This window comes from Panulirus ornatus, chromosome 10, assembly GCF_036320965.1.
Source record: "Panulirus ornatus isolate Po-2019 chromosome 10, ASM3632096v1, whole genome shotgun sequence".
Classification (NCBI taxonomy): Eukaryota; Metazoa; Arthropoda; class Malacostraca; order Decapoda; family Palinuridae; genus Panulirus; species Panulirus ornatus.
In genome coordinates, this window is record NC_092233.1 from 41,910,899 (window position 1) to 41,928,902 (window position 18,004).

The following is an 18,004-nucleotide window of genomic DNA, read 5'->3' on the forward strand; positions in this document are numbered from 1 at the left end:
AATTTACACCATATATCATCCTCAAACATTTAATTTCCAACACAACCACTCTCCTCCACACAGCCGTATCTAAAGCCCATGCCTTGAATCAAATATAATATTGTTGGGACTACTGTTCTTTCAAAGACATCCTGCCCTCCCAAATGATGTTCTCTTTCCACACATTCCTCAGTACTCCCATAACTCTTGTTTCCTAACCCCCTCTATGACACTTCTGCTTTTATGGTTCCATATGCTGTCATATCTACCCCTAGGTACCTAAAACACTTCACTTTCTCCAATTTTTCTCCAATCAAACTCACACCTTAACTAACCAGTCTCTTATCCCCGCTAAATCTATTAACCTTGATTTCATTCACATTTACACTCATCCAGATTCCCATCACATTTACACTCTTCCAAACTCAGTCACCAACTATCTCATGACACAAGCAAGGATTATGGTCCTGATGGCATCCTTCCATATGTACTGAAGGAGTGTGCCTCTAAACTTGCACTGGTGCATGCTTGTCTGTTCCGTTTCTGTCTAAAATCCACAACTTTTCCTTCTCCTTGGAAACATGTATTGATACATCCCATCCCTAAAGGGAATGGCTGTTCTGACCCCTTTATCATCCTACTGCTTTGACATCTACCATTTCCAAAATCTTTGAATCAATTCTCAACTCCCATAACCTTAGACACCTTGAATCTCACAGCCTTTTCTCTGATCACCAGTATAACTTCCAATACGCAAGATCCACTGGCAATTTTCTCTCCCATCTTACTTATGTTCGGACATCATCCCTGAAAGATTTCGAGGAGTCTTGTGTAGTTGCCCTTGACAAATCCAAAGCTTCTGAAAGGTAGTTGCATCATGGTCTCATGTCTATGCTCCCTTCTTTTGGCTTTCCTTTCTCACTGTGCTCCTTCATATCTAGATTCCTCTCCACCTGATCTATTTTTTTGGTTGTTAATGGATCAGCCTCCCCACCTTTCTCCAGCAACAGCAGTGTCCCTTAAGGTTCTGTCCTATCCCATGTAATTTTTTCTCCTTTTTATCAATAATGCCAACTCTTCAACAAAGAACCAAATGTACTCATATACTGATGACTTAACAATGCATTCATCCATATCCTTCAATTCTGCTCCTTCTCTCACTCAATCTGCTTCTTGTCTTAACACAGCTTCCTCAATAAACTCAGACTTGGACAAGATAGCTCAGTGGGGAAGAAGAAATCTAGATAAGTTTAATGCCTCCAAGACCCAGTTTTCTATCAAAAACTCTTCACAAGTCTTGCCCCTCCTCTGATGGTTCTGTAACTCAACCTCTTGACTCAATGAACATACCAAGTATTACAGTAACATCTATTCTTTTTGGAAACTCTACATTACATAAATAGCTCAATCTGCCTCTAAGAAACTGGGCATCCTGTTCAGATGTTTAAATTTCTTTTCTGCTGAACACTTGCTCAGTGTAAACAAAGGTTTGATTCATCCATGTATGGAATGCTACTCTCACATCTGGTTCTAGCTCTGCATCCTTACTTGACAGAGTTCAGTTGAAAGCGGTCCAACTTACAAACTCCCCAAGGCAGTCCAACTTACAAACACCCCAAGACTAACTTCAAAACTTGACCTTCCCATGGTAACCCACAGTGTTGGTTTACTTTCCCTCTTCTACAGGTATTACTTTGGTTTTTGCTCCCAAGAGCTTGCTGCTTGTGTGCCCCCACCCCCTTTAGCTAGACCATACATTAATCAGAAAGCTACTGCATCACATGATAACTGTGTGGCATTAGCAACTCAAGGGTGGGCCATTTTGATAACCATTCCTTTCTCTACATCTCGAAGCTTTGGAACTCTCTACGTTCTCATGTCTTTCTCAAAAAGGTAAGTTTTTCATTTCCTCCAAATTTCAAAAATATTTATCCTTGTATCTTCTTTCTTCTTTCCATAACCCTCTTTATACTTCACTTAAGGACCTGCCTTGATGTGGACTTTTGTTTGTGACTGGAGCCTCAAAAGAAAAAAAATAAAGAGGTCATTTCACAGGTAGCAGCAGGGCACAGACTGAGAGGAGCACAATACTTTGCAAGCAGTAGCAGAAAAGGATAACAAAGCAAAGGCTCTCTCTCCACCCTCCACTCCCTCTGGCAGGAAAATAGGTAGAAAATATACCTTGCAGGATTAATTAGACTGAAGGAAATTCTAATAGGAAAGTCATAAAGTAAAATGACCATGAACATGTCATGCATCCCATCACCAACGACATCCATCCCTTCACTTTTTCTTATAAAAGGAATACTAAGAATCAACTTGAGCTCCAGCCTCTTGTGCCTATATCATTCCTGATGTTGAAGAATGATACAATAATTCTCAATTACAGGTTGTACCTCTATAATACAGCACTCTGTGGTCCAGCAACTCCCATGGTCTGGCACGTTTTGAATGTGCCACCATTAATTTGTGGATCTGCCATCAGGACGATGCTGTTATCACTCCTAAGGCACTAAAATCTGTTTACAATGCAACCAAGCTAATCAACAGTCCTGTTAATTTCTTATATTCAGTTTTCTGCTGAAAATGAAAGCCAGAGAAGTTTAAAGTTTCTGAAAACTTTGAAAGATGCCAAAAGTACAGAATCAGACAATGCACTTGTAAAGTGGTTTAAGCTACAACATTATGAAGGTGTAAGCATTTCTTGGGAGGTGCTTATCAAGCAGGCCAAAGTTTTTCATAGAGAACTAAAGCTAGACTATGACTCTGAATATTCGCAAGGATGGTTATACAAGTTTAAGTGGAGACACGGAATTTCAACACATAATGCACACAGAGAAAAGTGTAGTGCTGACACGGAAGCTTGTAATGTAAGGTCATGTCAAAAGTCGGTAAAAACTCCCAATTCTCTATTAAACCACCAACAGCAATATGTACAAGGTGAGAGAGAGTGTATGAGCCAGCTGCCTGGCTTGTTGGTTGGTTCATTGATTAGTAGTTTGGTCTTTAAGCCTATATCAACTGCCAGTGTCATTAAGACCATCAACATAAGTTATATCCACCAACAGAAAAATCTTTACACCTTCCTCAGGTGTTAAAGATAATTCCAAGACCACATACACTCTACCTATACATGTGGCCCACTGCCTGGCTGGTACGGACAGCGTGGGCTGCCTGTCTTGACGATAATAAAACAAGAATCAACCAAAGCCACCTACCAACCTATGGTCATTCATTACATTACCTATTCATCACAAAGCAGCAACAAAGTTTGAGGATAAATATGCTCAGTTACTGGCAGCGATAAACTTAGCCCCAGAACAAGTACATAATGCTAACAAATCTGCCCATGTTAGTGTTGTTTGCCGTAATAAACCCCTGCCCAAGATGTTGAGGAGTCTCCATCTGGGGATACTTCTGATGTAACAATAAAAACCTTGTTTGAAAGATTTTATGGTTGTATAATTTCCTATTTCAAGCTTCTATCTTTGATAACACAGCAATATGTATGTGAAATGAGCTGACATGACTAGAGGTTGGGAACATGTTTGCATAGGGGGTTCCCTTAGGGGGTCAATTCTGTTTTCCAGTAATTTTTGTGGTCTGGCAATAGCCAGGTCCCAAGGTTGCCAGACTAAAGAGGTTCAACCTGTACTCTCTCAAAGCACATGACATGGATTAATCAATGTTAGTATGATACCATAACATGGCCAGGGAGAGATCAGAGGTTGAGAAGGTACCATGATATACCATTCCATTATGATGACTGATCAAATGAATTATTCAATACCCAAAAGTGACAAGTGATGACCAAGCCTAATTTTGATGATATTAAGGGTGTTGCTCTGAACATTTTCTGGGAGCTTATTCCATGCATAAATAACATCGTTGGTAAAAACATATTTCATACAGTCCAGATTAACTAAATGACCTCTAAGTTTTAATCCATTTCTTCTTGCCAGGAACACTGGCACTACTATGAAGAAATGCTAAATATCAATGTTGTTGAATCCTTTAATTATCTTGAAGAAACATTTCATCAATTTGAACCTGAGGCACCTCTTGCTTGGGAAGAACACGTTTAATTGTCAGTCTCTCCTCATATGGTTTGCTACTCAAGGAGGGAATCAATTCAGTTGCTCTTTACTGCACTGTTTCCAATTTAAGATGTCCTTACTTAAGTGGGGGGCCCAAAACTGCACTGCAGGTATAGTGGCAATATCACATCCTTGCTTTTGTACATAAAGTTACTGTTTATAAATCCTAACATTCTACTGCTTTCTTGGCAGCTTCATTGCAATGTTGGGAGAATTTGAAGTTACTGGAGACAGTGACCCCTAGATCTCTTACACTATGGGTGTCCCTTATCTTGTGACCCATCAGTTCATAATCAAATTTTCTGTTCAGGCTTCCTACCTGTAACAGCTGACATTTATTGATGTCAAAAGGCATTTGCCATTTACCAGATCAGTCTAGATCCTCTTGTAACCTTAGCCTATCTTCATCATTTAATATGGCACTGCCAATCTCTGTGTCATCTGCAAATTTGGACACTAAGTTATTTAGCCATATGTCAATATCGTTAATATAAATGATGAAAGGTACAGGCCTAATATGGATCCCTGGGGAACTCCACAAGTAACAAGTGACCACAGTGACAATTCTTCATCAATTTAGCATGAAGAACTTTGTCAAATGCATTTTTGGAAGACCAGAAATATTATATCTATTGCTTTTGTCTTCTCATGGGTATCAAATAATGTATGATAAAATTCAAGAAGGTTCGTAAGGCATGATCTGCATCTTCTAAAAGCATGCTGTGTATTATTGATTAGACTGTATTGTTCCGGATAGGCAACGATTTTATATTTTTTTTTCATTATACTTTGTCGCTGTCTCCCGCGTTTGCGAGGTAGCGCAAGGAAACAGACGAAAGAAATGGCCCAACCCCCCCCCCCCATACACATGTATATACATACGTCCACACACGCAAATATACATACCTACACAGCTTTCCATGGTTTACCCCAGACGCTTCACATGCCCCGATTCAATCCACTGACAGCACGTCAACCCCGGTATACCACATCGCTCCAATTCACTCTATTCCTTGCCCTCCTTTCACCCTCCTGCATGTTCAGGCCCCGATCACACAAAATCCTTTTCACTCCATCCTTCCACCTCCAATTTGGTCTCCCTCTTCTCCTTGTTCCCTCCACCTCCGACACATATATCTTCTTGGTCAATCTCTCCTCACTCATCCTCTCCATGTGCCCAAACCACTTCAAAACACCCTCTTCTGCTCTCTCAACCACGCTCTTTTTATTACCACACATCTCTCTTACCCTTACGTTACTCACTCGATCAAACCACCTCACACCACACATTGTCCTCAAACATCTCATTTCCAGCACATCCATCCTCCTGCGCACAACTCTATCCATAGCCCACGCCTCGCAACCATACAACATTGTTGGAACCACTATTCCTTCAAACATACCCATTTTTCCTTTCCGAGATAATGTTCTCGACTTCCACACATTCTTCAAGGACCCCAGGATTTTCGCCCCCTCCCCCACCCTATGATCCACTTCCGCTTCCATGGTTCCATCCGCTGCCAGATCCACTCCGAGATATCTAAAACACTTCACTTCCTCCAGTTTTTCTCCATTCAAACTCACCTCCCAATTGACTTGACCCTCAACCCTACTGTACCTAATAACCTTGCTCTTATTCACATTTACTCTTAACTTTCTTCTTCCACACACTTTTCCAAACTCAGTCACCAGCTTCTGCAGTTTCTCACATGAATCAGCCACCAGCGCTGTATCATCAGCGAACAACAACTGACTCACTTCCCAGGCTCTCTCATCCCCAACAGACTTCATACTTGCCCCTCTTTCCAAAACTCTTGCATTTACCTCCCTAACAACCCCATCCATAAACAAATTAAACAACCATGGAGACATCACACACCCCTGCCGCAAACCTACATTCACTGAGAACCAATCACTTTCCTCTCTTCCTACACGTACACATGCCTTACATCCTCGATAAAAACTTTTCACTGCTTCTAACAACTTTCCTCCCACACCATATATTCTTAATACCTTCCACAGAGCATCTCTATCAACTCTATCATATGCCTTCTCCAGATCCATAAATGCTACATACAAATCCATTTGCTTTTCTAAGTATTTCTCACATACATTCTTCAAAGCAAATACCTGATCCACACATCCTCTACCACTTCTGAAACCACACTGCTCTTCCCCAATCTGATGCTCTGTACATGCCTTCACCCTCTCAATCAATACCCTCCCATATAATTTACCAGGAATACTCAACAAACTTATACCTCTGTAATTTGAGCACTCACTCTTATCCCCTTTGCCTTTGTACAATGGCACTATGCACGCATTCCGCCAATCCTCAGGCACCTCACCATGAGTCATACATACATTAAATAACCTTACCAACCAGTCAACAATACAGTCACCCCCTTTTTTAGTAAATTCCACTGCAATACCATCCAAACCTGCTGCCTTGCCGGCTTTCATCTTCCGCAAAGCTTTCACTACCTCTTCTCTGTTTACCAAATCATTTTCCCTAACCCTCTCACTTTGCACACCACCTCGACCAAAACACCCTATATCTGCCACTCTATCATCAAACACATTCAACAAACCTTCAAAATACTCACTCCATCTCCTTCTCACATCACCACTACTTGTTTTCACCTCCCCATTTGCGCCCTTCACTGAAGTTCCCATTTGCTCCCTTGTCTTACGCACCTTATTTACCTCCTTCCAGAACATCTTTTTATTCTCCCTAAAATTTAATGATACTCTCTCGCCCCAACTCTCATTTGCCCTTTTTTTCACCTCTTGCACCTTTCTCTTGACCTCCTGTCTCTTTCTTTTATACATCTCCCACTCAATTGCATTTTTTCCCTGCAAAAATCGTCCAAATGCCTCTCTCTTCTCTTTCACTAATACTCTTACTTCTTCATCCCACCACTCACTACCCTTTCTAATCAACCCACCTCCCACTCTTCTCATGTCACAAGCATCTTATGCGCAATCCATCACTGATTCCCTAAATACATCCCATTCCTCCCCCACTCCCCTTACTTCCATTGTTCTCACCTTTTTCCATTCTGTACTCAGTCTCTCCTGGTACTTCCTCACACAGGTCTCTTTCTTAAGCTCACTTACTCTCACCACCCTCTTCACCCCAACATTCACTCTTCTTTTCTGAAAACCCATACAAATCTTCACCTTAGCCTCCACAAGATAATGATCAGACATCCCTCCAGTTGCACCTCTCAGCACATTAACATCCAAAAGTCTCTCTTTCGCACGCCTGTCAATTAACACGTAATCCAATAACGCTCTCTGGCCATCTCTCCTACTTACATAAGTATACTTATGTATATCTCGCTTTTTAAACCACGTATTCCCAATCATCAGTCCTTTTTCAGCACATAAATCTACAAGCTCTTCACCATTTCCATTTACAACACTGAACACCCCATGTATACCAATTATTCCCTCAACTGCCACATTACTCTCCTTTGCATTCAAATCACCCATCACTATGACCCGGTCTCGTGCATCAAAACCACTAATACACTCATTCAGCTGCTCCCAAAACACGATTTTAACTCCAATAATCAACTCCAGAAGTTTACATATACTTGATGTTAGGCTAATAAGACAATAATTACCAGGCAATTTGCAGCTTCCCTTTTTGCACATAGGAGTGACACCTGCCAGCCTCCAGTCCTTTGTAAATATTTCTTCCAGGAGCGATATATTGAAAATCTGGGTTAACAGTTCAGCAATTTTGTGTTTGATGCTTTTAATCACTTGGTGATAGAAATTATAAGGACCTGGGCTTTTACTGGTCTTCAACTTATCTATCCATGTTAGTACTTCTCTAATTGTGAAAGTGAATTCTTGTATTGTGTGTGTGCTATTCACGACACTCTCAAAATTTGTCTTTGCTTTCTAGTATTAAAATAAAACTAAAAAAAAACTTGTTCAGAGTTGTTCCTATGCTTTTATTATCCACAATGAGTTCCTCATTCTCATTTACTGAGGGTCCTAATCCACTCCTTACATGATTTTTATTGCTGATATATCTATAAAATCTTCCAGGATACTATCTCTGGCAATGCTCACTTCATATTCATTCTTGGCATTTTCAATAATAGCTTTCATTTGTATTCTGATTATGTTATACTGTTTTGCAATATCTGGGTCACTGTCCAATTTCTGAAACTTAAAGAACTTATTTCTGCACTGTATAGCTCTTACAATATCTTAGGAGTACCATTCAGGCATGTTGGTTTTGCTGATTCTGTCATGCATGGGAATGAATGTGACCTGATGATGCATAAACCGACATTTAAAACTGGGCCATAATTCCTCTTTTTATTGCTTCTGTCATGCATAAGAATGAATATGACTTGCTGGTGCATAAAATGACACTAAAAACTGGTCCATAATTCCCCCAGGCATGAACCAACAAGAGTGAGACTCTAATACATCATGCAGCTCATCAAAATCTGCCCTTTCAAATGGTTTTATGGGAGTTGGTTTTGATATTTACATCAAACCTAACCATTTTATGGTCTCAAGTGCCAAGATGTTCTCCAACATGGCTATTAGTTACTAAGAGCTCCTGAGATGTAAGAACTAAATCAAGTAAATCAGCTCCCCTCGTCAGCTCGGTAATGGGTTGGAGAGAAAACTGTCTTCTACAAAGTTGATAAGTCTAGCAGATTCACTCTCTACACCCAAGATAAGTTGCTTGATGATTATGGGGGATTAAAATCCCCAAGAATGATCGAGTCTTCATCCTGCATTGCTTGTTGCAAAATCTTGTCATTGACAGTGTCTATATCTACTGGCTGACTAGGGTGTCTATAAATGACATCTACGTGAGACTGGAAGATTCTCTGCTAATCTGAACCCACAAGTGTTCAAAAGCAGCAGATGTTGTCTGAATTTTGATGGGGTTTAGGTTAGCTTTTAGATACAGTGAAGTTCTTCCTACTCAACCATCTGGTAGACTGTACTCACTAATCAGATCGTTGTTTTTATGTTTAGAAATGTTTCTATAAGACCACTGATATCAATGAGTTAGCTGTTCACCAAACAATGCAATTCAGCTATTCTATTCTGGATAGATCTTATATTCATGTAAAGTCCATTCAATTTCTTTGAGTGATTTCTGTAGTAGACTGGTGGTGTGATTTGGTGACCGGCTATTACTAGACCTCAGCGTGAAGAGACCCATGACTTATATCCCTGACTTCACTGCTGGTGGAGTGGAGAGGGGATTCAATCTGACCCTCCCTGTGTAACAAACAATATGACCCGACCTGACCTCAACCACTCATTTGGTGTCAACACACCGACCTCTACTGAGCTATTTGGAAACAAGGCAGGTCAGGGAAAAGGCAGAATACAGCAGCATGAGATCAATTCTCTGGAGAAAGAAGGGAACAAGGTAGGTAGCAAACAAGATGGGACAGTTCAAGTCGAGCTTACAGACTTTATTCATGTAGGCGGACTCCCCACTGCCTCTGCTGCATATATGCATACCAAACAAAAGAAGTCTCAGTCATGTATTAGAATATCCTACGCTCATGTAAGGAGCATACGTAAAAAAATTTTGGAGTTAGACACAACTGTATTTGAAGATTATGGTAAACATAAATGGTATTCCGGAATCTTGGCTAGAACTCAGAAAGAGAAATTTCCTCATCATATACACCATCTCTGGGTACACTACATCTAACAGTGAGAGAGAAAATGAAGTAGGCGGTGGCATATTGCTCTTTGCTGAATCTTATCTAAGCCCTGTACTGAAAAATATTGTTACTGTTGATGATGTCAACCTCATTTTTGTAGAAATCAAAGACACGTTTCGAAAGAAAATGACAGTAGAATTATTTCATAGGCCCCCACCACAGACACCAGTGGTAGGCGAAAGACTGTACGATCAGACAGCAGAAATTAGAAATGAAAGCAATTTGCGGCAAGGGCGTGTGATGTCAACAAGTTGTTTAATTTGTTTATGGATGGGGTGGTGAGAGAGGTAAATAGAAGAGTTTTGGAGAGAGGGGCGAATATATAGTCTGTTGGGGATAAGAGGGCCCAGGAAGTGAGTCAGTCCAGTTGTAATTCACCAATGATACAGCACTGGTTGCTGAATCGAATGAGACACTGCAGAAGTTGGCAACTGAGTATGGAAAAATGTATGAAAGCAGAAAGTTGAGAGTTAATGTGAAGAAGGGCAAAGTTGTTAGGTTCAGCAAGGTTGAGGGACAAGTTGAGATGTAAGTTTGAATGAATAAAAACAATTGGAGAAATTGAATTTTTTTAGATATCTGGTAGCACACTTAGCAGCAAATGAAACAACAAAATGGAAGTGAGTCATATGGTGGGGGAGAGGGTGAAAGTTATGGGAGCAATGAAGAATGTGTGAAATGAGAGAACGTCATCTTGGAGAGCAAAAACGGGTGTGTTCGAAGGAATAGTAGTTCCAATATATTATATGGATGCAAGGCATGGGCTATAGACAGGGTTGTCAGAGGAGGATCGATGTGTTGGAAATGAAATTAAGAAAACTATGTTGTGTGATATGGTTTGATCGAGTAAGTAATGAAAGGGTAAGAGAGATATACGGTAATAAAAGGAGTGTGATTGAGAAGGCAGAAAAGGGTGTGGTGATATGGTTTGGACATATGGAGAGAATGAGTGAGAAAAGGTTGAGAAAGAGGATATATGTGTTAGGAGTGGAGGGAACAAGAAGTGTGAGATCAAATTGGAGGTGGAAGGATGGTGTAAAAAAGATTTTGAGTGACTGGGGCCTAAACATTCAGGAGGGTGAAAGGCAAGCATGGAATAGAGTGAACTGGAAAGATGTGGTATACTGGGATGACATGCCATCAATGGACTGAATGAGGGCATTTGAAACATCCAGGATAAACCATGGAAAGGTGTGCAAGGCCTGGATGTGGATATGGAGATGTGGTTTCAGTGCATTACACATGACAGCTACACAATGGATGTGGGCAGACAAGGCCTTTCTTCATAGGTTTCCTGGAGCTACCTTAATGTCAGAGAAGGTGATGATGCTGTTTCCAAGGAGGCAAGGCGGAGCCAGGAATGGATGAAGGTGAGCATGTATGAAGATGTACATCTGAATCTATATACATCTATTTATACACTTTGTCGCTGTCTCCCGCATTAGCGGGGTAGCGCAAGGAAATAGACGAAAGAATGGCCCATCCCACCCACATACACATGTATATACATACACATCCACACACGCAAATATACATACCTATACATTTCAACGCATGCATATACATATACATCTGTACATAATTCATACTTGCTGCCTTTATTCATTTCCGTTGCCACCCCGCCACACATGACATGACAACCCCCTCCCCCGCATACGAGTGAGGTAACGCTATGAAAGGACAACAAAGGCCACATTTGTTCACACTCAGCCTCTAGCTGTCATGTATAATGCACCGAAACCACAGCTCCCTTTCAACATCCAGGCACCACAAAACTTTCTATAGTTTACCCAAGACATTTCACATGCCCTGGTTAAGTAAATTGGCAGCACATCAACACCAGTATACCACATCATTCCAATTCACTCTATTCCTTGCACGCCTTTCACCCACCTACATGTTTGGGCCCCGATCGCTCAAAATCTTTTTCACTACATCTTTCCACCTCCAATTTGGTCGGTCTCCCACTTCACGTTCCCTCCACATCTGACACATACATCGTCTTTGTCAATCTTTCCTCACTCAATCTCTCCATGTGAACAAACCATTCCAAAACACCCTCTTCTGCTCTCTCAACGACACTCTTTTTATTACCACACATCTCTCTTACCCTTTCATTACTTACTCGATCAAACCACCTCACACCACATACTGTCCTCAAACATCTCATTTCCAACACAACCAACCTCCTCTGCACAACTCCATCTATAGCCCACACCTCGCAACCATATAACACTGTTGGAACCACTGTTCCTTCATGCATACCCATTTCTGCTTTCCAAGATAATGTTCTCGCCAGCCAAACATTTTTCAACGCTCCCAGAACTTTCGCCCCCTCCCCCAACCTGTGACTCGCTTCCATTTTTCCATCCGCTGCCAAATCCGCTCCAATATATCTAAAACACTTCACTTCCTCCAGTTTTTCTCCATTCAAACTTACCTCCCAATTGACTTGTCCCTTAACCCTACTGTACCTAATAACCTTGCTCTTATTCACATTTACTCTCAGCATTCTTCTTTCACACACTTTACCAAACCCAGTCATCATGTAAAGATTTTCAAAAAACAGGAAACTGTTGGGGAAGAAATGCCAGGAGAGATTGAGTGTAGAAAGGCAGAAGGTGAGAGTAAATGAAGCAAAAGGAGTGGGTGAGGATTATCAGGTATTTAGGGAAGCAGTGATGGCATATACAAGAGATGTATGTGGCATGCAAAAGTTGGGAGATGGGCAGATTAAAAGGGGGAGTGGTGGGATGAAGTACAGTTGCCAGTGAAAGAAAAGAAAAAAAGGCATTTGGGTGCTTCTTACAAGGAAGAAGTGCAAATGATTGGGAGATGTATAAGAGAAAGTGGGAGAAGGTCAAGAGGAAGGGGCAGGATGGGATTGATAAAGAGAGCAAATGAGAGGTGGGGTGAGAGAGTATCATTAAACTTTAAGATAATGAAAAAAAAATTGGAAGGAGGTAAATAATATGCAAAAGACAAGAGAACAAATGGAAACACTGGTGAAAAGGGCAAAAGGGGAAGTAATAACAGGTAGTGATGAAGTGAGATGGAATGAGTACTTTGAAGGACTGTTAAATGTGTTTGATGAGACAGTGGCAGATGAATGGTGTTTTGGTCTGGGTGGTATGTAAAGTGGGAGAGTTAAAGAGATTGGTTTGGGGAAGAGAGAAGAGCTGGTGTAATCCTTACTTAAGATGAAATGCAGCTAGGCAATTGAAGTGGGTTGCAATGCTTTTGAACATATTAAAAAATGGGGTGACTGTGTTGTTGATTGGTTGGTAAGGATATTCAATGTATGTATGTACAGATCATGGTGAAGTGAAGCTGTATGTAAACTCCATGCTAAAATAAATTGGGAAGGAGCATTTCTAGAGAACAATTCTGATTTAACATACATGAAACAGTATGAACACTAAAATATGTAGAGCCAAAATAGTTACAAATTATTCTTATCACTTGACATAAAAGAGTAAAGAACAGCTTACCACATCTTCAAGAGGTTTTGCACCAAAACATTTGAAATTGTTTCCAGATTTACTGGGTGTAGCAACAACAACGACTGCCTGCTGACCAACTCTTGTCGAGTACTCATCAATTGTGGCCTGGAGAGAAAATGAACTTATAAGAAAAGCAAACCCTGAGGTAGGGGAAAAAGAATTCTACCACCGTATTCCCTGTGTGCTGTAGAAGGCGACACAGGGTGGGGTGTGTGTGCAGATGCGTGTGTGTGTGTGTGTGTGTGTGTGTGTGTGTGTGTGTGTGGGGGGGGGGGGGGGGGGTGGAAACCCTCCCCTTCTCATATTTCAATTTCTAAAACAGGAAATAGATGGAGCCAGGCAGGGAGTGCTCATCTTTCTCAAAGGCTCAGATTGGGGTATTGAATGTGTGTACATGTAACCAAGATGAGAAGATAGGAGAGATAGGTGTGTTCTGGTTCTGAGTGAAATGAAGCTCAAGGGTAAAGGAAGAGAATGGACTGGAAATGTCTTGGGAATAAAATCAGGGGTTGGTGAGTGAACAAGAGCTAAGGAAGGAGTAGCACTACTCTTGAAGCAGGAGTTGTGTGAGAGTGTGATAGAGTGTAAGGAAGTAAATTCTAAATGATGTGGGTAAAACTGAAAGTGAATGGTGTGAGATGGGTAATTATTGGTACCTATGCACCTGGCCATGAAAAGAAAGATCATGAGAGGCAAGTGCTTTGGGAGCAGCTGAGAGAGTGTCGGCAGTTTTGGTGCACGACCAGGTATTATGGTAGTTGAGGGGATATATGGTGTGCATGATATTCAGTGCTACGAAAGGATATAATGAAGAGCTTGTGAAGTTGTGTGCTGAAAAAAAAGACTGGCGATTGGGAATACCTGATTCAAAAACAGAGGCACACAAGTATACTTATGCAAGTGGGAAAGATGGTCAATGGGCATTATTAGAGTACATATTAATTTGATAAGTGTATAAAAGAGAGACCTTTGTATGTAAGTGTGCTGAAAGAGGCAGCTGGTTGGATGTCTGATCACAATCTTGTTTAGGCAAGGGTGAAGATATGTAGAGGTTTTCTAAAAAGAGGAAACAACGTTGGGTAGAAGAGTGGTGAGAATAAGAGAGTCTGAAACAGAGACTTGTGCGAAGAAATACCAGCAGAGACTGAGTGTAAAATGGCAAAAGGTGAGAGCAAATGAAGTGCAGGAGAGGGTGAGGAATGGAAGGTATTCAGGGAAGCAGTGATGGCATGTGCAAGAGATGCATGTGGCATTCAAAAGGCAGGAAGTGGGCAAATTAGAAAGGGTAGAATGGTGGAATGAAAAAGTAAATTTGCTTGCGAAAGAGAAAAGAGAGGTGTTTGGGTGGTGCTTACAAGGAAGGAGTGCAAATGACTGGGAGATGTATAAGAAAAAATGGCAGGAGGTCAAGGGGAAGGTGCAGGAGTTGAAAAACAAGGCAAATGAGAATTGAGGCAATAGAGTATCATCAAACTTTCGGAAGACCAAAAAGATGTTTTGAAAGGAGGTAAATAATGTGTGAAGGACATGAGAACAAAAGGGAACATTGATGAAGGGGGGAAAAAGGGGAAGTGATTACAAATAGTGATAAAGTGAGGATTATGAACAACTATTACAAGTGTTTGATGATAGAATCACAGATGTAGGTTTTTTTTTAGTTGGGGTGGTATGCAAAGTGAGAGAGTCATGGAGAGTGGTTTGATGAAGAGAAAGGATATGGCAAAAGTCTTGCATAAAATTAAATGCAGCAAGGTGGCAGGAGTTGATGGTATTGCAGTTGAATATATCAACAAAGGGGATGACTGTGATGTTGATTGGTTGGTAAGGATATTCAATGTATGTACGCATCATGGTGAAGTGCCTAATGATTGGCAGAATGCATGTATAGTGCCATTATGTACAGACAAAGGGGATAAAGGTAAGCGTTCCAATTGCAGAGGCAGAAGTTTGTTGAGTACTCCCAGTAAATTGTGTGAAAGTATATTGATTGAGAGGGTGAAGGTATGTAAAGAGCATCAGATTGGGAAGGAGCAGTATAGTTTCAGCATTGGTAGAGGATGTGTGGATCAGGTGTTTCCTCTGAAGAATGTGAGAAATACTTAAAAAAACAGATGGATTTGTATGAGGCATTTATGGATCTGGAGAAGGTATATGATAGGGTTGACAGATGCTTTGTGGAAAGTCTGAAGAATATATGGTGTGGGAAGTAAGCTCCCAGAAGCAGTGAGGAGTTTATGTCAAGGGTGTATGGCGTGTGTATGAGTAGGAAGAGAGGAGACTGACTGGTTCCCAGTGAAGGTCGGTCTGTGGCAGGGGAGTGTAATGTCACCATGGCTGTTTAGTTTGTTTCTGGATGGAGGTAAATGCAAGAGTCTTGGAGAAAAGGACAAGTGTGCAGTCTGTTGGGGATGAGAGGAATGAGTCAGTTGTTGTTAGCCAATGATACAATGATTCAAGTGAAAAACTGTAGAAATTGGTGACTAGGTTTGGGAGAACATGTGAAAGGAAAAATTTGAGAGTAAAGTTGAGGCCCCAAAGAACTTTCCATGGTTTACCCCAGACGCTTCACATACCCTGGTTCAATCCATTGACAGCACGTCGACCCCGGAAAACCACATCGTTCCAATTCACTCTATTCCTTGCACACCTTTCACCCTCCTGCATGTTCAGGCCCCGATCACTCAAAATCTTTTTCACTCCATCTTTCCACTTCCAATTTGGTCTCCCACTTCTCCTCGTTCCCTCCACCTCTGACATATATATCCTCTTGGTCAATCTTTCCTCACTCATTCTCTCCATGTGACCAAACCATTTCAAAACACCTTCTGCTCTCTCAACCACGCTCTTTTTATTACCACACATCTCTCTTACCCTATCATTACTTGCTCGATCAAACCACCTCACACCACACATTGTCCTCAAACATCTCATTTCCAGCATATCCACCCTCCTGTGCACAACTCTATCCATAGCCCATGCCTCGCAACCATACAACACTGTTGGAACCACTATTCCTTCAAACATACCCATTTTTGCTTTCCAAAGATAATGTTCTCGACTTCCACACATTCTTCAAGGCTCCCAGAACTTTCGTCCCCTCCCCCACCCTATGATTCACTTTCGCTTCCATGGTTCCATCCGCTGCCAGATCCACTCCCAGATATCTAAAACACTTTACTTCCTCCAGTTTTTCTACATTCAAACCTACCTACCAATTGTCTTGACCCTCAGCCATACTGTACCTAATAACCTTGCTCTTATTCACATTTACTCTCAACTTTCTTCTTTCAGTCACTTTACCAAACCCAGTCACCAGCTTCTGCAGTTTCTCACATGAATCAGCCACCAGCGCTGTATCATCAGCGAACAACAACTGACTCACTTCCCAGGCTCTCTCATCCACAACAGACTGCATACTTGCCCCTCTTTCCAAAACTCTTGCATTCACCTCCCTAACAACCCCATCCAAAAACAAATTAAACAACCATGGAGACATCACACACCCCTGCCGCAAACCCACATTCACTGAGAACCAATCACTTTCCTCTCTTCCAACACGTACAGATGCCTTACATCCTCAATAAAAACTTTTCACTGCTTCTAACAACTTGCCTCCCACACCATATACTCTTAATACCTTCCACAGAGCATCTCTATCAACTCTATCATATGCCTTCTCCAGATCCATAAATGCTACATACAAATCCATTTGCTTTTCTAAGTATTTCTCACATACATTCTTCAAGCAAACACCTGATCCACACATCCTCTACCACTTCTGAAACCACACTGCGCTTCCCCAATCTGATGCTCAGTACATGCCTTCACCCTCTCAATCAATACCCTCCCATATAATTTACCAGGAATACTCAACAAACTTATACCTCTGTAATTTGAGCACTCACTCTTATCCCCTTTGCCTTTGTACAATGGCACTATGTAAGCATTCCTCCAATCCTCAGGCACCTCACCACGAATCATACATACATTAAAAAACCTTACCAACCAGTCAACAATACAGTTACCCCCTTTTTTAATGAATTCCCCTGCAATACCATCCAAACCTGCTGCCTTGCCGGCTTTCATCTTCCGCAAAGCTTTTACTACCTCTTCTCTGTTTACCAAATCATTTTCCCTAACCCTCTCACTTTGCACACCACCTCGACCAAAACACCCTATATCTCCCACTCTATCATCAAACACATTCAACAAACCTTCAAAATACTCGCTCCATCTCCTTCTCACATCACCACTACTTGTTATCACCTCCCCATTAGCCCCCTTCACTGAAATTCCCATTTGTTCCCTTGTCTTACGCACTTTATTTACCTCCTTCAAAAACATACATATATAACAGAAAAAGATAAAGAGGATGTTGGAGGGAAGAGAGTGGTGAGAGCAAGTGACCGTGGGAAGGAGACTTGTGTGAGGAAATACCAGGAGAGATTGAGTGCAGAATGGAAAAAGGTGAGAGCAAAGGAAGTAAGGGGAGTTGGTGAGGAATGGGATGTATTTAGGGAAGCAGCATTGGCTTGCACAAAAGTAAGTAAGTAAGTAAGTAAGATGGTTGTGCCATGAGATAGGAGGGAGGTGGGCAGAATAGAAAGGGTAGTGAGTGGAGGGATGAAGAAGTAAGATTGTTAATGAAAGTGGAGAGAGAGGCATGTGGACAATTTTTGCGGGAAAATAGTGCAAATGA

At 41.4% G+C, this 18,004-nt stretch overlaps 1 protein-coding gene across 5 annotated transcripts in view; it reads right to left on the reverse strand.

The window, feature by feature from the left end:
• Positions 1 to 18,004, reverse strand: part of ewg (DNA-binding protein Ewg) — a 170,370-nt gene that overhangs the window by 69,320 nt on the left and 83,046 nt on the right. For 4 of the 5 annotated variants that reach the window (XM_071665803.1, XM_071665805.1, XM_071665802.1 and 1 more), the window contains exon 5: positions 13,294 to 13,410. The exons of the other annotated variant lie outside the window; for it this stretch is intronic. In XM_071665803.1, coding sequence (XP_071521904.1) covers positions 13,294 to 13,410 — 117 coding nt within the window. The remainder of the gene's footprint in view (positions 1 to 13,293; positions 13,411 to 18,004) is intronic. 5 annotated transcript variants of the gene reach the window in all.